This window comes from Ictalurus furcatus, chromosome 25 (genome assembly GCF_023375685.1).
Source record: "Ictalurus furcatus strain D&B chromosome 25, Billie_1.0, whole genome shotgun sequence".
NCBI lineage: Eukaryota > Metazoa > Chordata > Actinopteri > Siluriformes > Ictaluridae > Ictalurus > Ictalurus furcatus.
Genome location: NC_071279.1, coordinates 17,939,458 through 17,965,077, shown reverse-complemented (window position 1 = coordinate 17,965,077; position 25,620 = coordinate 17,939,458). Strand labels below are relative to the sequence as shown.

The 25,620-nt window shown below is 43.7% G+C and overlaps 2 protein-coding genes across 3 annotated transcripts in view; one reads left to right on the top strand and one right to left on the bottom strand.

Moving 5' to 3' along the window:
- Positions 1 to 12,322, bottom strand: part of susd6 (sushi domain containing 6) — a 33,378-nt gene extending 21,056 nt beyond the window's left edge. The window contains exons 1-2 of the mRNA XM_053613744.1: positions 12,067 to 12,322; positions 3,797 to 3,935 (exon numbers count right to left, since the gene is read on the bottom strand). Of these exons, the coding sequence (XP_053469719.1) occupies positions 3,797 to 3,893 (97 nt within the window). The 5' untranslated portion in view covers positions 3,894 to 3,935; positions 12,067 to 12,322. The remainder of the gene's footprint in view (positions 1 to 3,796; positions 3,936 to 12,066) is intronic.
- Positions 12,323 to 14,830: 2,508 nt separating this feature from the next.
- Positions 14,831 to 25,052, top strand: acot20 (acyl-CoA thioesterase 20). 2 transcript variants are annotated; one of them, XM_053613734.1, is made up of 3 exons: positions 14,831 to 15,363; positions 22,035 to 22,237; positions 23,158 to 25,052. In XM_053613734.1, the coding sequence occupies exons 1-3, from the start codon at positions 14,859 to 14,861 to the stop codon at positions 23,758 to 23,760; spliced, it is 1,311 nt and encodes a 436-aa protein (XP_053469709.1). In that variant the 5' UTR covers positions 14,831 to 14,858; the 3' UTR covers positions 23,761 to 25,052. The 2 variants fall into 2 exon arrangements, with proteins under 2 accessions (XP_053469709.1, XP_053469710.1); XM_053613735.1 differs by lacking the exons at positions 22,035 to 22,237; positions 23,158 to 25,052 and adding exons at positions 18,602 to 18,804; positions 18,893 to 20,123.
- The last annotated feature ends 568 nt before the right edge of the window (positions 25,053 to 25,620 follow it).

The window sequence follows — 25,620 nt, the reverse complement described above, 5'->3', positions numbered from 1 at the left end:
TCGCAGCACAAACGGTAATAAGCTGCTGAGAAGCGGTTGGGAGTAATAGCCCGTGAACTGCTGATCCCCTTTTTTTGTGGAAGGTCGTTAAAAAGCAGGGGGAGTCGCTGCGAGTGCTCGGCTGAGACGCGCGGCGTCCTCTTCTCCCGCTCAGACTCTGGTGCTCCCGGTCCAGCTCATAGCACGGCGAGAGAGAGAAAACCGTACGAGGTGCATTGTAAACAAGTCTCAGTCATGCCACTGACAGTGACTCTGGAAAACAGGATAAACAAGAGCTCTGCTTATGGCTCACTTTATAAAGCTCTTTCTTACAAGATCTGTTTGAAAGAAGGCGGGGGGGGGGGGGGACAACTCTTGACTAGCCACTGGAAAGCGTGAGAAAGCTGAAGCACATCTGGCTTGTTTTATACACATCCACCTCCTGGTGGGAAGTGAAACCTCTTTAAACATTTACCGCATACTGGCGGAGTGCAATCAGTGTCAGGAGCGCTGCTGCTTACTGCTTTCTTAATTTGCAACCCCGGTCCCAGGAGACTCGCACGGTGCGTATTTATGTGCTCGCTTCACACCGAGACGGAAAAAAACAAAACAAAAAAAACAAAACCCCCCACTAAAAACGCCAACTAGTTCAAGGACATGATATCTGCGGCATTCGTTTTGCTTTGTTTATTGGAAATCCGTATCTTTTTCTCCTTCATAATCTTCATTTCAGGCTACGTCCACGTTAATCCGGACGGATCTGGGGGAAAAAAAAAACAAAAACAACAACAACTGCATTTCCGTCTACACGGCCGTTTTCAGACATTTTCCAAAAATCGTGCGTAGTGTCATAAATCTTTAAGAACGCTATCGAACTGGCGATCAGGCACAACAACTGCAGTGCAACATCGTACACCGTCTGGTTTGTTTCGAGCTGGACGGGTCACGTGACGGCGTCACACGTCTACAAAGAAATACGTTTTTTCTCACGCCACGCTACAATTCAAAAACGCCGCTTTCAAAATCGATCCGCTCGGGACGGCGTTTCCGGAAAGCTCCGTTCTCGCGGGACAGAAAGTGTTTCAGCTCAACAGGAAGTGAATCGCACCCGCAGTGTGTTCTGGGTTTGTTTATAAGTGAGATAAACGAACGACACACGAAACCGCTCTAATGATCTATTTGGATTATTTTCATTTTTCGTGAAGCCTAGTTTAACCACTGTAAGTCTTGTGGGCGGAGCTTTGTGTACAAAATAGGGGCGGGCACAACGAGCAACGGAAAAAAAAAATCTCATTCGACTCCAGCGGTTTAAGCGTTTGAGATCTTTTTTCCTCCGCGAACCTCATCGAATACGCCTTTAACGGTTTCACGAGGACGCTCTCGGCCGTACGCACCCCTCGTCTAACGTTTTACTCGCTTCGTTTTCGTTCATGCGTGAAAGTGAATAAAACCAAACGAGCAAAGCGGGCAAAAAGTATCGAATCCGCTCTGATTCGGAGTAACAGGCGTGAACGCCCGCTCGGTGCCGATTGGTCGACCGAGAAGGCACGGCGACGGACCAAATTAAAAAGGCTGGGATTATGCGGAACGCCTTGATTTGAACCCTTGACGACCAAACGGAACGGACTCGAACGAGGGTAACGTCGCCGTTTTAACCGATCCGAACCACAGGGAGATCCTTTCCACTCACCCACACACACTTCTGCTCCAGCGAACTGCACTTCCTGCCTCTCGAATACACTTATCAAGGCGTTTAAAACAAAAACCAAACAAACAACGCAGCTGTTTTCTACAGATAAGAGAAACACTAACGCGTGCACCTATGACGTCCAGGAAGGCCCGTTTATAAAAACACACGAGGGCGTGCTTTCAGCTACAGTTTAAAAAGAAGACGAAGAAGAAAAACAAAGCACAGCACGAACTCGAACACAAGTCCCTGACCGCAGCCAAGACTTCAGGAGCACTCTAGAACACGTACTGACAGCTAAGTCTTTCAGAAACATCTGGACGCTCGCACAGGTAGTTTTCGGTAAGGCTTCCGTTTTAAACTCGCTCGCTTTAGCAGAACTTGGTTTCAGTGTGTTCCTCTTTCAGCTCCCTGGCGAGCCTTATATGGACTCCCAGACGTATTTCATAACCACTGTGAGCAACCACCACACACGCGGAGAACAGGAAGTGCCGGAGGTCAAAGTCTCGTTCACCACTACGGTTAGCGCACAGATTTATGGTCAGGCGGTTTGGTTGACCTTTAAGACGAAAGGCCTGGTACGTGAGGAAATGGTGAAGACAGTATAGAACCTTTGAAGGCTGGGTACTAATTAAAAATTGGTTTGTTTTTTTTTTAAAAGCTCATTTTTCTATTAGATAGGGTGGAAATCGCTATCCACCCTCTTCCACACACACACGAGCTCGCTGACACCTCTGATTGGCCGGCGTCTCTCTGACTGACAGGGCGAGAGATAGAATAACCCCTCCCACCCAGACGGACAGTCCGATTTTGCTCTCTCGACTCCCGAAATCGCGAATTTATACTTACGACAAAGTTTAGGGACGCGAGAGGTTCATATCTCTAAACACACACACACACACACACACACACACACACACACACACACACACACACACACACACACACACACACAAATCGCCTCTAGCGCAGAAAAGTGAAGTGTCTCAACTCCTTTAACATTCACTTCCCCCCTCTCCTCCTCCTCCTCCCCCTCCCCCTCCTGTTCCAACCCTCTTTCACATAATGCAGTGTTCTTAGTGACTCACGTAAAAACAAAACCGTGCCGGAGACGCTGTGTGTCTGTGCGTGTTGGACACGGACGAGTAGTGCTGTTGTAACACGGCCACGTTAAAAAAGGGAGATCGATTTTTAAGTGTTACACACACACACACACACACACACGTTGGCTCACTCAGGGATCACGCCACACCCCTGGAACAAGCACAGCATCTGCCGTGCTGCAAGGACATCTGTCTCTGTTCACAGGACTGTATAAAGCTGTGGAGAGGAGAGGAGGAGGAGGGGGGTGGACACATCACGGTCGATTGTTCTGGAGGTAAAGGAATCACACACACACACACACACACACACACACACACACGCGCACGCTTCTCTCTGAACACTGCGAAAGAAAGAAACCATCCCCCCAACCTACATCTCCGACAGAAAACAAGACAACGCTGATTTAATTCCTGGAACCCGGAGAAGACAGGACAAAACGCAAACGAGGACTCGTTCAGAATCTCACGCCGTCTTTAAGACACAAAAATCTTCAGGGCGTCCAGGTGCGAGTGCCCGATCCGACCGAACGGTAACGCTCTTACAAGCGGTAATATAATAACAACAACATATCTGCGTCACGTCACAGAGTGGCGCTCAGAGGAGAGCGCTATCGGCCCTCTTCCTCATACATGAGCTCACGGACGCCAACGACTGGCGCTCTGATTGACGGACGGAGGAGACCGAGTACGCCCCTCCCACCCAGACAGCGCAGCCACCGCCGGACGCGGCGTCGCCGGGATTCCTTCCGATCTCCTTTATTTTCGACAACGCGTTCATCGTTTCGTTTCACTTCATATGCGTGGTCTTAACGTAATGTTCTCGCGAAGGTTTTTGAAGATATACGCGCGTATACGCGTCTCCATCTACTCCGCTGTGTCCTCGTACCCGGGAAAACATCTTTCTCCTGATGGACGGAAAACACGTTTAGAGTTCTGCTTAAAGGAACCCCACAGCAGTGATGAGCAAAGCCTGGCGATATGAAGGAGGAGGAGGAGGAGGAGGAGGAAGAAGAGGTGACGCTCTTACCTGAGGCCTGGCCTGCGGGGAGCGCGGTGAGGAAGAGGAGTAGCTGCAGTGCCACGATCACCAGAGCGTGTGAACGCGTGGCCATCCCATCGCACATCTTTCAGCCCTGCTGCACGCCTAGAGTCCGCTCCGGCTGAACCTGAGCCCACACACACACACACACACACACACACACACACACACACACAGAGATTAAATGTGAAGCTCATCTGGCAGGCAGCCAGACACAAAACAGAAGGTTCTAGAGGTTTTATCCGGGACTAGTCGACAGGAAGAGCCCGTGTGCGTGTGTGTGTGTTGCGCGCATTAACATTTCAAGCTACAGCTGGTATTCCAAGCTCTGGATGAATCATTTATCAATAGAAAGAAGTACAATCGCAAGAGGAGACCAAATCCGAAAAGGGCACCAAATCCGATACCCAGGATTGATATCGGGCGGAAAAAGAAAAGGATGAACTTGATCCGATGCTGTAACAGATGAAAAAAGCGTGGAAAAGATGTTTTGTTACTGTATGAAAAGAGACTAGGCTCTCACGTTTGTGTGTGTGTGAAAGCTGTGTAAGCGCGTGTCAAAGCCCTATTCGGACCGTATTGATGCCGAAGTAGAGAAGAAACTCCCGTTTGAGGAGAACAAAGTTTCCAGCGGCAATCTGAACACACAACTCGTAATCACAAACTGTACGAGTGTTCTACGCCATTCGGCAAGGGTTTAATATCAGGGGGCGGGGCGGGGCGACGATACGCGCACGGCGACACGAAATACTTCAAGCGGCGGCAGTCAGACCTCTTTAATTCGCACGCCAGGCCACATCTGCACAGATAAACTGTCCGTCGAGTGCCGAGTTAGTGAAAAACAGACGGTCTGTAATCGTCTCAGACGAGGACGGAGGAGACCCCCGACGTGGCCGACCCAGAACGGAAATAAAATCACGGAGTAAACACAGAAGAAGAAGAAAACGCCCCTTTCTTACATTTTTAAACAAAGTGCTTCGGTTAAAAACAACAATCTTTTCCTGCTTAGTTTTAAACCCTTTCGTGCGTTATAAACAGTCCTTTAAATGAACCTATATTTATTTTAGGAACATATAAGACTTAAATCACCGTCAAATGACTCGCCAATGAGCACCTTATATTTATTTCATTATTTTTAAGAAGGCTGGAGGGGTTTTGGATGTGTGCTTTCTTTCTGTAATTATTTTAGAACTGAACATGAACCGATTTGAGATATTGGAAAGGTTTTTTCTATAATATATATATATATATTTTTTTTAAACTCATGGACAATACATTTACTTTGTAATATATACATATATACACACACACACACACACACCATATGTCGTGAATTCTCTATATGCTCACAAACAATTTATTTACGAATAGCGATATCGGGCCATGTCTATTATAATATCAAAACTGTGATGTCACAATATCAGGTATTTTCCGACATGCATCCATCTTCTATATCGCTTTATCCTTTTCAGGGTCACGGGGGAACCTGGAGTCTATCCCAGGGAGCATGGGGTACAAGGCGGGGTACACCCTGGACAGGGTGCCGATCCATCACAGTCATACACACTCACACACCCATTCATACACTACGGACACTTTGGACACGCCGATCAGCCTACCATGCATGTGTTTGGACTGGGGGAGGAAACCGGAGTACCCGGAGGAAACCCCCGCAGCACGGGGACAACATGCAAACTCCGCACACACACACAGGGCCACGGTGGGAATCGAACCCCCGACCCTGGAGGTGTGAGGAGGACGTGCTAACCACTGAGCCACCGTGTTATCGGCGATATTCCCGTCACGTCTCGCTCCTCTACACAGGACTTCTGCAATAAAACCTGCACGTCAAACCCGAACGGCTTACTTCCTCCTTCATCGTTCCGTCTTCTCCTCTTCCTTTCTGGCTCTGACGAGCACAACAAAGTGCACTCGATTAGCTACGCTCTCGGAAAAACAAGCCACGCCGCGTACGCGGTACGTTGCGGGGTACAAACATGTTTGCCCTGCCCTGGTCTTTTTCACGGTTTGTAAAGATAAACACGCTGCAAAATATCAGCTTGCGATGTGAAGCCTCGGCCCTGCTGCGTGTTTTTTTTTTTTGTTTCGTCGGTGCAAGACCTACTCCGATGCAGGAATTTACATCATGAAGCAATACCAGATTTTTTACATAACACTTCCTGGGCGATTATGAATACTTTCCGTTCCATGCATATCTGATGAGGTTAGAACCCAGTGTGTCTGTGCGTGTAGACGACGGCGGATCTGGTTAGACGGACTGAAATCTGATAGCTGAGCTCGAAGATAATAATAAGTGCTGCACCAACTTATATTAAACTTAAACGGATTTATAAACGGCTCGGCGGTGGGAGGGGTTTCGGCTGCGCAACGTGAACATGTCCTGAAGCATTCGATCAGATTCAAGCGTTACCGACACGTCCCGTGTGCGTTTTGTTTCTGGTGCGGGATATAAATGTAAACAGGGTCTGCGAGCACTCGTCAGGGTGTCTGACGCGCCGTACGGGCAAAAGTACGCGCGCTCGTATGTGCTTGTTGAACATCTCGTGTCGGATTCGTTCCACTCTTCTGCGGAGGCTTTTGTCGGCGTTTAATCGGCACGGCGCACGCGCCGCTTTACATAAGCGCGCTGTTCCACCTTCGTACACCTGTGAGGACGTGGAAATATGATTTCTGCACTAAGCCGGTCGGTACAGGCGCAGGTGGCAGGATGAGGGAACGCCGCCCGCGAAGATACCAGTCTGGTGCTCACGCTGCGCTCTCCGCCTCGCCGCGGGGTACCGTGGAAAACACGACAAGCGTGACGCAGATTTCGCTGGCAAAGTCGGGAAGGCGTGCTGTCACGTTCTCACACACACACACACACACACACACGTTAGGCAGCAGGAATGGAACAGACTGCAAGCGATAGAATTGACTCTCATGAAAATAAACGGTTGAGAAAACAAAGCATGGAGAGATTTTTCCACCCCAACCCCCCCCCCCCCAAAAAAAGATCCTACATGGATGGCTTTTCGGTCACAGAAGACACTCACATGATGACACTTACAGCTCGGAGAAAACCGACAACTTTAATCCTGTCCCCGTCTTACACAACTCCATCTGAGTGACAGAGCTCGGTGATGACTCACCGCGTTTCACGGAGAAAAATAAACACAGAGAAATAACGGAATAAAAACCAAGCCAGAACAGAACGCGTCGGTTACGCCCGCAACAACGCCGAACGCCGAGTCCCTCGTCCGGCTCGGGCGAATAAACACGAACGAGCAAAGAGACAGAAAAGACCAAACGGGGATCGATCCGGCGTGAAGAGCGCCCGTCTACGCCGTAACGAAGAAACCGTCTTTCACGGTTGACTTTCGCCGCACGCCGGCTTCATCTGATCGCGTTACGATAAGGAGAACGCGTTAGAGCGGCGAACGGGACGTTCGGCGCGTCCGAGTCACGTCAGAAAGATCGTGTTTACGAGTTGAGCGCCGCTACCAAGTCGGAATCACGAGCGCGACGTTCTTCGACTTTCCGCGGTGTGAGCGCGTCGGTAAGAACCCGCGGTGGAATCGACCGACGCGGCGTCTGTAGTCGACGGTTAATTTGCCGAAATTGATCGTTTGCTCGTTCCTCAGAAGCTGGACTCTGTTATTATTTACAATAAAACAAGCTGATCTCCTGCACAAAATACGATAACGGTGTACAATTACGGGATAATATGTAACGATTACGTTTACGGCGGCTTCATAAATTGATTAATTGATAAAAATTGTTTAAAATAAATAAATAAATAAATAAATAAATAGATAGATAGAAATTAAAAGACACCCTAAGCCCTCGCTTCATCTCTACCTAAAGCGTGTGATGCGATGCAGCGGCGCTTTAGTCCTTTCTCTTCCTCGGCTGCACTCTCTGCTCGAACGGACCAGCTTTCCAAAGCGTGGACATCGTCTCGTCTACGTTTTAACACGTTTAGCTGTGCTGCATTGCATTCTGGGAATTTGTGCCCAGCGTTTTGCACCGCGCTGGATTCCTCATGGTGTCGTTTATGCATTTCCTCGACGGGAGCACGTTTCATGGTGTATATATATATATATATATATATATATATATATATATATATATATATACACACACACACACACATTATGGGTCAAAAGTTTGTGGACACTCGACTGAAATGTTTCTCACGATGTTAAAAAGCTTCTGATCTGAAGCTGTGTGATTAAACGTGTGAAATCGGCGTCGTAGACGAAAACATAATCGTCCCGACGTGTTCGTTTCTTTCATTAGAAAACTAACATCTTATTTAAACGGACGACTCGAGAGAAATATCGGGAAAAGCAGGAGATAAGAGTCCGGCGTCGGTGTGAACTCCTTTAATACTGTTTAAAAATCATCTCGGGGAAATTCCTCAAGAAATCGCTCCAGAAAACGCCGAGAATACATTTCTGGAAATTCTAGACGAAAAGGGCGTCGACTTTCAAGATGATAAAATATTCAATTATTCCGATTTATTTTGGATTTTTTATCACAGCACAATTCCCATAGTTCCAGTTGTGCTACTCCGGAGATTTGATGACTTGATTATTATTCTAATATGTGGGAAATAAAATAAAAATAAAGAATGAGTGTGTCTAAACCTTTGACGGGTAGTGTACTTTTTTTTAATCGTACGAAAGTAATATAAATAAATTATTTTAGCGTTCGGTACTAAATCTTACAGCTTACTCGCTGCGATGTCGATATTATAGATAACCTTCCAGCGACGTCACGTGACTTTAATCTAATCTCCAGCGGACAGGACTCTGTACAAGATAAAAGAGCTTCACATAGTGTTAAGTGTTGATCACGTCCTAGTCGTGTCACTGGTGTTGCTTTTCTCACACACACACACACAGTTCTAAAACAAAGAGCAGCACTACAAACACCAACACTGCACAAACACACACACACACTTTCTAGATGTCTTACTAACATAATTTTAGTGATGCAAGTAATTAAGCACATGCTACATAAATCTGACTCGAACCATCAACTCAGGAAGCAAAACGACATCATCTCATAAACAAACAAACAAACAAACAAACCTTTCCTCATGTCCTGCCTGATGCTCAAACCTGACACAACCTTTGAGATATTAAGCGCGCGCACACACACACGTCTGGCTATCCTTGTAAAGACTTTCCATCTACGTTAATTACATGATTATCATTGCAGGTAATAATAAATGAATAATATGCTACATGCCTCATAGGGACCTGACAGATATTCCTAACCTTACACAGTACACACTACACACAGTACACACTACACTACACAACACACACACACACACACACACACACACACACACACCACTACACAACACACAGTACACACACAACACACAGTACAGTACACTACACTACACAGTACACACTACACACAGTACACTACACAACACACACACACACACAACACTACACACAGTACACTACACAACACACACTACACACAGTACACTACACAACACACACTACACACAGTACACTACACAACACACACACACACAGTACACTACACAACACACACACACACAACACTACACACAACACTACACACAGTACACTACACACAGTACACTACACACAGTACACTACACAACACACACACACACACACACACACACACAACACTACACAACACACAGTACACACACAACACACAGTACAGTACACTACACTACACAGTACACACTACACACAGTACACTACACAACACACACACACACAACACTACACACAGTACACTACACAACACACACTACACACAGTACACTACACAACACACACTACACACAGTACACTACACAACACACACACACACAGTACACTACACACAGTACACTACACACAGTACACTACACAACACACAGTACACACACACACAACACACAGTACAGTACACTACACTACACAGTACACACACACACACTACACACACACACTACAGTACACACACAGTACACTACACACTACACACAGTACACTACACAGTACACTACACAGTACACTACACAGAGTACACACACACACACACACACACACACACTACACTACACACAGTATACACACACTACACACAGTACATACAGTACACACACACACACACACACACACTACACTCAGTACACACACTGCACACGGTACACACACTACACTACACAGAGTACACTACACACAGTACACTACACTACACAGTACACTACACAGAGTACACACAGTGCACACACACACACACACTACACTACACTGCACACAGTACACACACACACACACACACACACACACACACTACACTACACACAGTATACACACACTACACACAGTACATACAGTACACACACACACACACACTACACTCAGCACACACACTGCACACAGTACACACACTGCACACAGTACACTACACACAGTACACTACACAGTACACTACACACACACACACACTACACTACACAGTACACTACACAGAGTACACACAGTGCACACACACAGTGCACTACACACTATACTGCACACAGTACACACACACACTACACACAGTATACACACACTACACACAGTACATACAGTACACACACACACAGTACACTACACACAGTACACTACACACAGTACACACACTAACACTACACACAGTACACTACACACAGTACACTACACACACACAACTCTACACACACACACACTACACACAGTACATACAGTACACACACACACAGTACACTACACACAGTACACTACACACAGTACACACACTAACACTACACACAGTACACTACACACAGTACACTACACACAGTACACTACACACACACACAACTCTACACACACACAACTCTACACACACACAACTCTACACACACACACACACAACTCTACACACACACACACACAACTCTACACACACACAGTACACTACACACACACAACTCTACACACACACAACTCTACACACACACAGACTACACTACACACAGTACACTACACACAGTACACTACACACACACAACTCTACACACACACAACTCTACACACACACAACTCTACACACACACACAGACTACACTACACACAGTACACGTACAGACACTACACACACTACACTACACACACACACACACACAACTCTACACACACACACAGACTACACTACACACAGTACATGTACAGACACTACACACACTACACTACACACACACACACACAACTCTACACACACACACAGACTACACTACACACACTACACTACACACACACACACACAACTCTACACACAGTACACGTACACACACTACACACAGTACACACACTACACACACACACACACTACACACACACAACTCTACACACACACACAGACTACACTACACACAGTACACGTACAGACACTACACACACAACTCTACACACACACACACTACACACAGTACACGTACACACACTACACACAGTACACACACTACACACACACACACACACACACACACAGTACACACACACACACACACTACACTACACACACACACACACACACACACACACACACTACACTACACACAGTACACTCAGAACACACACAGAGAGTACACTGTTTACTTCTGAGAGTTGTAAATCGTCACAGTTTCTCACGTTTTAATTCACGGATCACCTAATTACTCAAATCTATCCGAATAAACTGACCACATCTACCTGTGGGTGTTTTCTATTTACGCTTTTAACGCGGTTTTCACACAAACGGGTGAACACCGGACGCCGGGGAGCGTGTAAACAGTGTCTGTATCTCTCCGAGTTTATTTACAACCCTGAATTCTGATTAATATTAGCGTTCAGACTCTAAAGATAAACCCTACAGGTCGGCTTTGTTTCATCTGATAGCTGTGTGTTAATCTTAATGTTCATGTTGTTATTATTGACGGCCAGCTAGCTGGTACACAAGCGCTCGCGACTCAAATAAACAACAACAACAAAAATATCGACATGGTTTTAATTTGACAGTCAAACCCGAAGACGACAAACACAACCTTAAACAGTTTTCTGCCAGGAAGTCAGACTAAAACAACACTTCTACAGCGTGTTAGGTTGTTTTTGTTGTTGTTCTACAAATACACTACGCTAAGCTAAGCTCGCTGGCTAACGATAAGAACGGTTAGCCTTAGCGACTAGCTATCTCACGCGCAAGACTATTAAACACCGTGTAAGTCTTACCAGTCAGTGAAAGCCGTCCTATCTGAGTTCACTTCCGGGACATGGAGCTTGTTAAATTAGCCGAAGTTGAGTTGTAGAAAAAGGAGAGAAGGGGAGGAAAAAGCTTTTAATCCTGTTTTTTATGTATTAATTAATTTATTTTATCATCCGATAGATCGCCGCAGTCCGGAACAATCAGCTAGCTTTCCCGCTGCGCGTGTGCTAAAGCCGAGCAACGCACTATGGCTCTGTCCTACCTACTGCCTCGCTCTTTCGCTCGCTCGCTCGCTCTCACCCCGCCCCCTCTCAGGTCTCCATGGAAACAGTGGGTGGAGTCACGGCACGACCACGTACGTAGAGTCGAGCGCTCTACGCTGTTTGGTTTCGATCAGCTGATCAGTGCGAGTTGCCAGGTCAAGATATTAACAGCTTGCCATGCAAACTTAAAGCTGCAACTGTCATTGTTTTTGTTGTTGTTGTTGTTGTTGTTGTTGTTTTTAATATTCCTTACTTGTACGAATAACCTGGAAGACACGTAAAACATGATGAATGTACAACATTAAAGCCCGAAAAGTGGCCTAGAAAACCCTTTTGGAAAACAGACTTCCGGTCCGGAACGCTTGTTTGTGTTTGGATGTGCTTCCCGTCAGTCATTTTATAGATTTTTTTTTTTTAATTTGTAGATCCACCGTAGATAGCGGCGCTTTATGAACATGGGAATAACTGTTAGTTATGCTGCATTTACGCCACAGGTCTTTTTGCCCAATTCCGATTTATTGACTAGATCCGACGACCCGCTTACATTCATCATTCTTTTAAAAGCGACCCATATCCGATATCTGTGTTTACACTATACATGTCGTGAAACAACTCGAATTACACGTCACCGGAAAAGTTTAGGCGGAAAAGGAAGTAAAAACGCCGCAATTTGCGACGGACGCAGAGGAAAATATAATACAAGGTTTGGCATTTCCAGACCGTATTTAAAGGTGAGCGAAACACCGGCGTCTTCAGGCGGAGGAAAAGAAGAAGAGAGGCCTTGGTGAGAGTTGAGCACTTCCGTAACTCACTCTGGATTAGACTGCCTGCTAAATGATGTAAATCTAAACGTACTTGGACGTATATCAGTCTTGGACATTGGTCTCGCTAAATGTGGTATTGGTCTGGGCTGAGAGTAATAAACTTTTAAAAAAGTTCAAATGCATTTAAACTCATCAAATGCATTTTCATTAATAAATAAATAAAGATCTTCTGCACACTTTTTGACCTAAGGTGAAACAGTTATAAAATATGTAAGGAATAAAACACCGTGTGTGGTGCTGAGATAGGAAAATCATCAACAATATGGTGGTGTGATGAAGCGAAGCTACTGGGACTAGCCCGAAGTTGATTACTGCCCAGTGACAGTGTTTTATTCCTCTTATACCACAGGAATTTGCAAGAGATGATCATTTATTAGGTAATGCTGTCATGTTTTTAACTGTTTGTCTTTACATTTAATGCTGTAGATCATCTGTGAAACAGGTTTGCACTTACGTTATAGAAGCTATAAAACTTATTCCTTCCCCAGCCTCTCTTTTTTTCTCAAAAATAAATAGAAACTGGAAAGCCTGGGTGAGTTGGCTTGCACTTCCTAATGACCTAACACTGATCACCATTGTTCACAACAACCAATCACTGATCACCACTGTTCCCAACAACCAATCACTGATCATCATTGTTCACAACAACCAATCGCTGATCATCGTCCCCAATAACCAATCACTGATCACCACTGTTCCCAACAACCAATCACTGATCATCATTGTTCCCAACAACCAATCGCTGATAATCGTCCCCAACAACCAATCACTGATCAGCACTGTTCCCAACAACCAATCACTGATCATCATTGTTCACAACAACCAATCGCTGATCAACGTCCCCAACAACCAATCACTGATCAGCACTGTTCCCAACAACCAATCACTGATCACCACTGATCCCAACAACCAATCACTGGTCACCACTGTTCCAAACAATCAATCACTTATCATCATTGTTCCAATAACCAATCACTGATCAGTGTTCCCAACAACCAATCACTGATCCCCACTGTTCCCAACAACCAATCACTGATCCCCACTGTTCCCAACAACCAATCACTGATCCCCATTGCTCCCAACAACCAATCACTGATCACCACTGTTCCAACAACCAATCACTGATCATCATTGTTCACAACAACCAATCGCTGATCATCGTCCCCAACAACCAATCACTGATCAGCACTGTTCCCAACAACCAATCACTGATCCCCACTGTTCCCAACAACCAATCATTGATCCCCATTGCTCCCAACAACCAATCACTGATCACCACTGTTTGTCCACCAGCACATGACTTTGTTATTTCTCTTATAAACTCGCTTGTAGACGATATTTACAGTAATAAAAGTGAGTTATTCCATCGGTAATCATTTCCTTGCTACCACTGCTTCATTTTATTTGCATTCTTGATTTTAAAAATCATAGAATTTTGTAAACACATAAACAGTTCTAATGTGTAGCCACGATCCAATGTGACTTCATTTATGAGGGGCAAAAAAAAAAGTTGTAATATAGCATACTCTGATAAAACTCTATTCTATTTTAAGCCTCTTCAGAAAATCCTCCCTCTTCATGGAAATGATCATGATTCTAGAGATTCATCAGGGACTGTTTAAACACGCTGAACAGAGTTAACTCCGCCCTAGCTGTGCCAAAGGTGACCCGGTTAAAATGGGGTCAGTGTATATATGGTGGGACCTGGCAACCCGCATACAAACCCTGAACATGGCGCTATACCTGAGAATAAGAGAAGTTCTTAGTATCAATGCACGACAGCTGTGCTCTCTTTCTGGAGTTCAGCTTCGCATCCTTCCGAGCAGCAGCTGCTTCTTCGATGAAGCGGTCCAGGTTCAGGTGAGCGGTTTGCCTCCTGGACAGAACGTGGAGCTTCGGGCCAAACACACGGACGACAAAGGGGTTGTTTTCAAGGCCGCAGCTACATACCGTGCAGACCAGCAAGGAGAAGTGGACCTGAGCCGTCAACCGTCCACTGGTGGGTCTTATACGGGTGTGGAGCCCATGGGCTTGTTCTGGTCCATGCTGCCAGAAAGTCCTCATAAGAAGCTACTGAAGAGAGACGCGTCCAGCCCTGCTGTCTTCCACATCGAGGTTCACAAAGACGGACAGATCCTCACTGAAGAGACCACCGAGAGGCGCTTCATGGCTGACGGAGTGCAGAGAGTCCCTGTAAGACACGGCAGGTTACGCGGAACTCTCTTCATACCACCGGGTCAGTTCACTTTCCCATCTCCAGCACCTGATCTGCTCCTGTTTATTATTCCCTGATGGTTCTGATGCCTCAAAAGTTCAGTATGGGGTCTCATTGTACAAGTAATAGAGTCATTCCTAAGGCAATTACTACTACTACTACTACTAATGATAATAATAATAATACAATTACTACTACTACTACTACTACTAATAACAATAATAATACAATTACTACTAATAATAATAATACAATTACTACTACTAATAATAACAATAATACACTTACTACTACTACTACTAATAATAATACAATTACTACTACTAATAATAACAATAATACACTTACTACTAATAATAATAATAATACAATTACTACTACTACTACTACTAATAACAATAATACAATTACTACTAATAATAATAACAATAATACACCTACTACTACTACTAATAATAATACAATTACTACTACTACTACTAATAATAATAATAATAATACAATAACTACTACTACTACTACTAATAATAATAATACAATTACTACTACTACTACTAATAATAATAATAATACAATTACTACTACTACTACTACTAATAATAATAATAATACAATTACTACTACTACTACTACTAATAATAATAATACAATTACTACTACTACTACTACTAATAATAATAATAATACAATTACTACTACTACTACTACTACTAATGATAATAATACAATTACTACTACTACTAATAATAATAATATTAATACAATTACTACTACTAATAACAATAATACAATTACTACTAATAATAATAATAATACAATTACTACTACTACTAATAATAATAATACAATTACTACTACTACTACTAATAATAATAATACAATTACTACTACTACTAATAATAATAATACAATTACTACTACTACTAATAATAATAATACAATAACTACTGCTACTAATAATAATAATAATAATAATAATACAATAACTACTACTACTAATAATAATAATAATAATACAATTACTAATACTACTACTACTAATAATAATAATAATAATACAATTACTACTACTAATAATAGCAATAATAATAATACAATTACTACTACTACTAATACTAATAATAAAGAAACTGTGAGTGTGATTGTTGTTGTTGTTGTTGTTATTGTTATTATTATTATTATTATTATTATTATTAAGTTTATTCTATATAGCACCTTTCTCAGATCCAAGGGCACTTTACACAGTACACACACACACACACACACACACACACACACACACGCACACACACACGTATATCCCCATAAACACTAGGATTGCTCCAACGGTCGTTCAACCTTGATATGTTCGCTTTCTGTTGACCTTCACTGTTAACTTTTTTTTTTCCAGCTAAAGTAATACCACAGAGGTTACCTTGGTTATATTATTTACAGTAATGTAAGTAATTACGTAATGTTTTAATTGAGAATCATTTAAATAAGCACAGCAAATATTCATTTTACCATGAACGTTTTAATAGGCCTGTAAAAATACACGGAAAATGGCGAATTTTTCATTGTTTCTCGGGAATTCGTGATAATTCCACACTGGCGATGGAGGAAGGGATGGAGAAGTCCAGAACGATAGAAAGGAGCAAGACCGTGCAGTGCCTTACATGTTAAAATGAGAAGTTTAAACTGATATGAGAAGCCAGTGCAAGTGGTACAGAACCGGGGTTGTGTGGGCAGATTGTTTAGTGTGAGGCAGTGACCGGGCTGGGTGGACCAGGGTTTCAGCAGCACAAAAGCTAAGGGAAGAACAGAGGCGAGCGATATTACGGAGGTGAAAGAAGGCAGTTTTGGTTACAGATGAAATACGAGACGTTCAGTGACGAGCCAATGATCATTTTGTATTTTGTTGATGTCGCGAAGCCGATGGGGAAGAATTATAGGTTCTTTTAGGTGTTGAGGCAAAAACAGATTGGGGGTGGGGATTAAATTCTCATATGTTCCTGTACACGCTCAGTACTACAGATTTCTTACCCAGTTTTATAATGAATTAAAAAATATATATATAATTTTATAGAGCGTGCGATTGCGATTTCGCCAATTCAAGTAGTTTTCCGCAAAAAGCGCACAACAAACTCTTTGCATCGCAAATCTTGAACAAAGCTGCAGCAAAATCGAGCATTTTACCCGCAACAATCTCAAACGATCAAACGATAAACTCCCCGAAATCCTATACGGACTGACAAATGGCTGCTGAAAGCTGTTTCGGTCATGCAAAGCGACCAGTTTGTCCTACACAAGACGACTACAGATTAGCACAATGATGGAGAATCCCAAGCTTCAGCTCCGTTGGATTTACGGTTCCCAAGAAACGGTTTTCTGAACTTAACCCCCCCCAATTGATGGCCACACCCACAACTTGGCGTTCCTCTTCCGGACCTGTCAAGTTTTGTTCAAGTCAACGTAAATACTCACGAGTTTCATCCGTCAGAAGGAATAAAGCTCCACCCGCTTTTGAATTGATTGGCAGGTGGCGGCCATATTGTTCATAACCCTCAACTCTGCCACATCAGGCAAACTCTAACGTAGTTTAGGCTTCAGCCAGCGGCTAAAGCGACCTTCCACGCTACCTGCCACACACGGGGGAGTTTTTCCTAACGTGACTGTGGACACAAGCTAACAGAGGTAAGGATTTTATTTTAAATACTACGATATTGCACTGTTACGCTAACTCGCTAGCTAGCTAGCATAGAGGCTACATTAATTGAGCTGTTGTGGCTGACTTCTAAATAAGCCCTGTTGCTTTATCCGGTGGCTGAAACCTCCGACCTCCGTGTGTGTGTGTGTGTGTGTGTGTGTGTGTGTGTGTGTAGCTGTTCTTTGTGTGATAGCACACACCCAATGGACAGATTTTAGAACAGCAGTTAATCAAAAATATATTAGACGTTATTTCATGGCATTATATTAAAAAAAAAAAAAAAAAAAAAGACTACTCACTACTCGCATATGAAAAGTGGGTCATTCATGGAGACGATGACGCTTAGTCAGGCAACTAAACTATGTACTAATAATTATTGGCACCCTTGGGAAAGGTGCGTAGAAAAGATATTATTATAAAAATAAAAAAAAATTTAAACAGATATCCTTTACCTAAACAGAAATATATTAAAGGACCTGTGATATATATTATATTATATTATATTATATTTTCCTGAGAAATGCTTTTGTTTATTACATTATCACAAGTAATATCTGATAATGTGTCCTCCAGGTGAAGGGCCGTTCCCTGGAATTATCGATCTGTATACGTTAGGAGGCACTGTGTGTGAGCCCCGAGCGGCTCTTCTGGCGAACAAAGGATTCGTGGTGTTTGCGCTGGCTTTCTACGGCTACCAGGACATGCCCAAAACGGTGGATAGACTCGATCTGGAGTACTTTGAAGAAGGTGTGACGTTTCTACAGACGCAGCCAAAGGTTGGTGAACATATTCGCCAGAAACCCGGACTGGCTAGCTGATCGTTCCAAATGCAGCTTGTTACTGTGAGATTTTCGTTTTCTGCAGGTGAAAAGATCCGGAATAGGAATAGTGTCCATCTCAAAAAGTGGAGATCTGGCTCTGTCGATGTCCTCCTTCCTTCCCAACGTATCAGCCACCGTGTGCATCAACACCTGCACCGCCAACGTCCTGTTCCCGCTCCATTATAAAGACATGGTGATCCCCAGTTTCGTCGGCAGCACCAAGAGAATAAGAGTAACAAAATCTGGCATCTTGGATATCAGAGATATCCTTAATGACCCAATGGAGAAGGACCGTGCCGCGGTCATCCCTATCGAGCGTGCCAGCTGCAGATTCCTGTTCATAGTGTCAGGAGATGACCGGAACTGGAACAGCACCTTTTTCGCGGAGCAAGCATGCGGCAGACTCAAAGCACACGGAAAAGCCAACTACGACATGGTGAGTTATCCGAAAGCAGGGCACTTTATGGAAGTCCCCTACATGCCCCATCACCCGTCTGGGCTCCACGCCGCCGTGAGTCAAGTGGTCACTTTTGGAGGCGAACCAAAAGCTCACGCATACGCACAAGTCGACGCGTGGAGGAGAGTCCAAGAGTTTTTTAAAAAACACCTGTGAAAACATTTACCGGAATGTCGTTTTAAATCTGTAACAAAAAGTTCTCAGTATATGATCGATATACAAGGAATAAACCTCTCCATGTTATGCGATTATAGGAAAATAATCAGAGACGGTGAGGTGTGATGAAGCGAAGTAACTGATACCACCCTGACGTTGATTATTTGCCTGTAACGGCATGTCGTGAAGTGTTTTATTCCTCTCTTTTTTTTTTGGTCAAAGATTATGGAAACAATAACATGTTTTTCTAGATAGAATTTGATAGAAAATGAATCGACACCTTCTGGCCAATCGGAATGAAGAATCAGGATTGTTTTTGCGATCGCAGAAATCGAACACGAGTACACCAACAAACATCGCCGCGAAAGACAATTTCCTGGAATTGCGATTTCGCCAATTCATGGAGTCTTCCGCGAGAAAAGAACAAAAGTTAGGGGGGGAGAAAAGCCGCAGCAGAATCGAGCAAAAAACAAACAAACAAATAAATAAATAAAAACCGACTCTGCGAAATCCTGTATGGACTGATAAACACCTGATGAGCACAATGAACACCATGTGAAAGGAATGACTTGTAGCGAATGGATCCGTCAGTGTTTCTGTTTCAATAAAGAAAACAAAAATGTAATACACTGTTGTCACTAATAAAGATATTTGGTGTTAACCTGCACGTCTGTGAGCCTCTGTGATGACAATAGATGTATATCAGCTACAGATTTAGATCCCTAATGACTAAACCAGATCCGACAGCGGTGAAGAAACGCTCCCTGAACCCGCACGAGGAAGGACCTTTGAGACTCGAGTCAGCCGTTCTCATCTGACTGTCACCCATATAGTAAATCATTACAGTGTACAGGTGTAGAAGAGTAACGACAAAACAGTACTCAGTGTGTTTACAGGATGTTCGGTATGAGCAGTGAATAAGAGTCCTGGGATGAGCAACAGGACGGTGTTGATGATTACAGCAGCAGTTCTGTACAAATCTACAGCAATCCAGCTGAGATTAAACCCTCATGCCAGGATGAGAGCTGGGTGTAAACCGTTTTTATTCTTTAGCGTGCCATCGTGGGATCATTTACAGTGTCAGAAAGCGAGTCACGCGTCTTTAGCTGACCTCCTTACACACAGCATATAGTTGATCGCTTAGAAATAAGACTTAAACCGAGAGTCCAGCGGGTTTATTTATCACTAATTGCCATGTGCTGATATTAGGAAGCCCTCGTTAGCTTGTTAAACGTGTTTTGTTCAGCACAGCTGTATTTTTTGAAGTGGATTTGATGGTCTGGCCAGTTCAGTGTGCTGGTGTTTACATGTACAGTAGGAGTCCTGCCGCCATGTTGTATGATATGTGCGCCTTACGCCCTCTAGTGGAATTAGGGAGAAACGTTAGGCCTTGAGGCGGAAAAAGATTTGTCTTGCAATGCTTTTGAAATGTCATGAAACCTCCCTCTTTCAGCTCAGGTCTACCTCTCAATGTTTTTGGAAAAAAATGCAGCTTCAATGGGTGAAGAAGGGAGGGGGAGTGGGCGTGGCAGGGGAGGAAGAGGGGGTGGGGCCGAGCCTTCAGAACCCTCACAATAAAGATGGATAATGACAGTAAGTTTGCAGATGAAAGAAAACGACTGAATTCGTTTAAAAGAGAAAGAAAAAAAATCACAATTATTGGTATTTTATGTTTTATATGGCTATTATTTACATGACGGTGTATATTCTTGCAACAGCAACGTGCATAACACTCAAATAAGGGCGCTCCCATGCACGCTTGCGGCAGAATCCGTGCAAATGTACAGTATTTTCTCACACCTACAACGCCCTTTTCAGAGCTCAAAGCAGTCGAGGTGAAACCTGTAAACTCTTATTAAAACGGTTTCGGGGGGAGAAAAAAACCCCCCACGCTAGCTATATTTATTTCCACCACATCGCTGTGGAATGTCCCGGTTCAGACCGGTCGGAAGGCGTCGGTTATGTTTCTATAACAGCAGCGGCGTTTGCGGAAGGAGTCTCCAATGCCAGCGCTTTGTAACAGTCAGGGGTAAAGCTGTAATGACGTTTTCGGACATCTTCAGGACTGAGGAGTTCAGAAAGAGGCCGGTGAGGGAACGATGCTTTGTAGCTGCTATAGTGTAAGGGAGAACAGGAAGTAGCTTGTTTCGTGGACGTTCGATGTTAATATAAACAGATAAAAAAAGTGCCCTTTTGTAATTGTTAACTAATTGATGTGGTGCAGTCGTATGCCAGGAAAAGATGTGAAAACAATCGCTGCAGCAAACTGCTATATTTTGTGGGTTTTTTTTTTATAACGCACATATAATACTTTATATCTGATGAATTGAAACACGCAAACTACCGTCCTCGCGTGGCTCCTTCAGGATATCCCCATGTATTTAATTTAATTTAATTTAATGTTGTGGACCGTCCATGAAACGTGGAGTCGATCGACATCGAGCAAAATAGCACGATGTTTATACTTTTTTTTTCGAACCGAACCAAACTTTTCAAACGTTACAGGACCACGACAGACGACTTTGCTTATTCGAACGAAATGTGCTGATGTATCTGATAATGTGTCCTACAGGTGAAGGGCCGTTCCCTGGAATTATCGATCTGTATACGTTAGGAGGCACTGTGTGTGAGCCCCGAGCGGCTCTTCTGGCGAACAAAGGATTCGTGGTGTTTGCGCTGGCTTTCTACGGCTACCAGGACATGCCCAAAACGGTGGATAGACTCGATCTGGAGTACTTTGAAGAAGGTGTGACGTTTCTACAGACGCAGCCTAAGGTTGGTAGAGTTAAGACATTCCAGTCATTTAAAATAAAATGTCAAAAATACATGTATACCTTGTGCCTCATTTGTTACGCAGGATACGAATGAATTTCTTGGTAAATCGTGTGCAGGAGCGTTCGCGTCAGCTCACGTGAACTTCGACTGATCGACTTCAGACTGCGATTTTATTTACGCTGCCAGCGCCGTTCGTATTTACGACTTGAAAGAAAGCGAAACGAATCCGGGAGGCCGATTAGACTAGTGTTCGGTCAGGGGATGAGTAACGGTGCCCTTTAATAGGAGGACGTGTTAACGTTTGCCGATGCGCTGCAGTGGCTGAGCTGCAGTACTGGAAGGTTTATCTCATGTCGTCATTAGGAGGCGCTCTTTCACCTTTTAGCTGTCATTCTGTCATCCTCAGCTTTGCCTTTTATGGAGACAGCTGAAAAAGGTCCCTGTTTCTTTTTTTATTATTATTATTATTATTATTATTATTATAAAAAAGCACAAGGTTTTGTTGTTATTGTGAGTGTACACAAATAAAAGTAGACCATTTATAGTTTCTAACGTCTTACACTTATCTGTATGGCTAAAAACGACGGAGTGTTTGAACCCTTGTGCGTCAATTAATAAAAAGTTACACAAAGGTCCATAGAGGACAAAAATGTCCATGTCTAAAATATTATAGATTAATATTTTTTTTTTTACACTTTCACTGACTTTTTATTTATTTATTTATTTATTTTTTTACCAGCATCAGTTCTGATCATAATTACCAAACATTCATTCATTTTCAGAATTTTAACCCTTTAAACGTCGCTCAGGAACCTTCTTTGACTCGTATACATGGGGTGGGATTTGTGATTTCCAGTATAATATCCCACTGAGTAGACCAAATGTTTTATGCAATTTTTATTTTTATTTTTTTATCGCAGGTGAAAAAATCCGGAATAGGAATATTGTCAATCTCAAAAAGTGGAGATCTGGCTCTGTCGATGTCCTCCTTCCTTCCCAACGTATCAGCCACCGTCTGCATCAACGCCTGCAACGCCAACACCCTGCTCCCGCTCGATTATAAAGACATGGTGATCCCACCTCTTATTCCCAACCACCAGAACATAACCAGAACACCGTCGGGCATCGCCAACGTCCTGAACACCCTGCCAGATGTGACAGCGGAGGAGAACCGTGGCACGGTCATCCCTATCGAGCGTGCCAGCTGCAGATTCGTGTTCATAGTGTCAGAAGATGACATGAACTGGAACAGCGCCTTTTACGCGGAGCAAGCATGCAGCAGACTCAAAGCACATGGAAAAGCCAACTACGACATGGTGAGTTATCCGAAAGCAGGGCACTTTATTGAAGTCCCCTACATGCCCCATTACCCGTCTGGGCTCCACGCCGCCCTGGGCAGTGTGGTCGCTTTCGGAGGAGAACCAAAAGCTCAAGCAGACGCACAGGTCGACGCTTGGAGAAGAATTCAAGAGTTTTTTAAAAAACACTTAAACGGTGATGAACGTTTAAGATCCTCACTTTGAGCACTGCTCATAGCTGAGAGAGGAAATGCAGGTGGGATTTTATAGATGACGCATTTATAATATATCTACACTCTATGAGCTGCTCCTTCGGCAGCTCGCTCGGTGTACGTAATTCAGATCTTCTGGGAAAGTAATCAGACCTTGAATGAAATCTAACAGGAAATAAAGTGCCTTACGTAAATCCTTACGTAAAAAGGATTTACGTAAATAATTTTGTACGCAAAACTGAGCCAATCCTTGTTCAATGTTGCTCCCTCTAATGTGATTTGACACTCATTATGGACTATGTCGATGACTTTGGATTAATAAACCTTGTTACGCTAAGAAAAATGATGCCTAATGAAGGAGATTCTCTTATATCATGTATTCTCTTATATTATGAGCTGCTTTCTATACCTATTTCTATGTGCTGTGCGCTTTGTCTGAATCTGTCTAGCACCTGCACAAGTAGAAACCCGCCCACGCACTCGCTTATCTATGTGTATAAATACTCCTGTTCTGCACGAAAAAACCGGACGTCTCTGTGAACAGCGTGTGCGTCGGTGTGTGTTCATTTAGACTCTCCAGGCCTGAAGCGCTCTGCGGTCAACCACACATAGCACAGAACTAAGAGTTACAAGAAATAAAAGGCTGTAAGGCTGACGGAGGACTGAAGGACATAATCTGAGATTCCTTATCTCTAACACCTTCCTTGTACGTTGTAGCCTAATAAACCGTTGTCTTTGTTTATTTGACCCGGAGGACGAGAGTTACGCGTGTCCCGACGACGCTGTAAACCGACACAAATCAACCCGAGACATGAATATAAAACATTTTACGGTTTAAAAATAGTAGGTAATAAGCCATGACGTGCGGTCCAGCCGACTCTAGCGCTGAAGAGTCTAGAACGTCGGAGGATTGAGGAATTGTGAAGGATAAATGAAGCTCGAAAGCCACAGACACAAGCAGGAACTAAAAATAGCCGTGTTACACCTCTGTGACAACGTCAACACCGAGCGTACCCGACATCTGGTCATGTGTACATGCTGAATCCGGACTATTTATCAAAAATGATCTTTAGATTGTATTTAAAATGTACTTTTAGTCTCAAGAACTGAGAGAACAAGACACGTGGTTAATATGACTTAGAATCGATCTCACGTGTCACACGTGAGATGTTAAACGGATTCGCGCATTAACGTGGAAAATGATCAGTAAAAATAACGGTCAGGTATTTTAATGGTTATATTTGAAGGTAAAGTGTCGGTGAGGCGGACTGGAGTGGGCACGTGGGTGCACGTGGGGCGTACGGAAGGAAACTTTAAAATTACTTTTGTATTCATTTTTTTGTGCATATTTATGAATGGGTGGGGTGGGGGTGGGGGTGGGGGGTGGGGGGGGTGTTAGTAGAAGCATTTTCCGTGTGCGTTTCCTTTCGGGATCACTGACGTCTGCTCTCCAGAGTGTATAAGGATCCCTTCGAGAGGTCACTTTACTTAATCTGCACTACTTATTGGAAAGGTCTGAAGAGTCTCCAGAGATGAAAGTATTTCCCCCTCTCACTGTAGGTCCAGTTTGTGACTCATTAGCATGCAGTAGCATGTTTAGTCAGGTGTGTGAGGGGAAAATGGAGCTCTGTTTAAAAAGCATACATCCCAACCGAACAAGCACGAAGATGGTTCTATGTTTATAAAAGTCTCCGATCTGATCTGAAATCTAATAATAATTAAGCAGTACTATATATTATGATGATCTAATTCCTCATGAGCTCCACAGAGCACTGGTTATGGACATCACTCCATTCATTTGCCATCCTGGAGAAGATTCGCTCCACATACCCTGCCGAGACCAGTACACTCAGGGTGTAGAAGATGATTGACA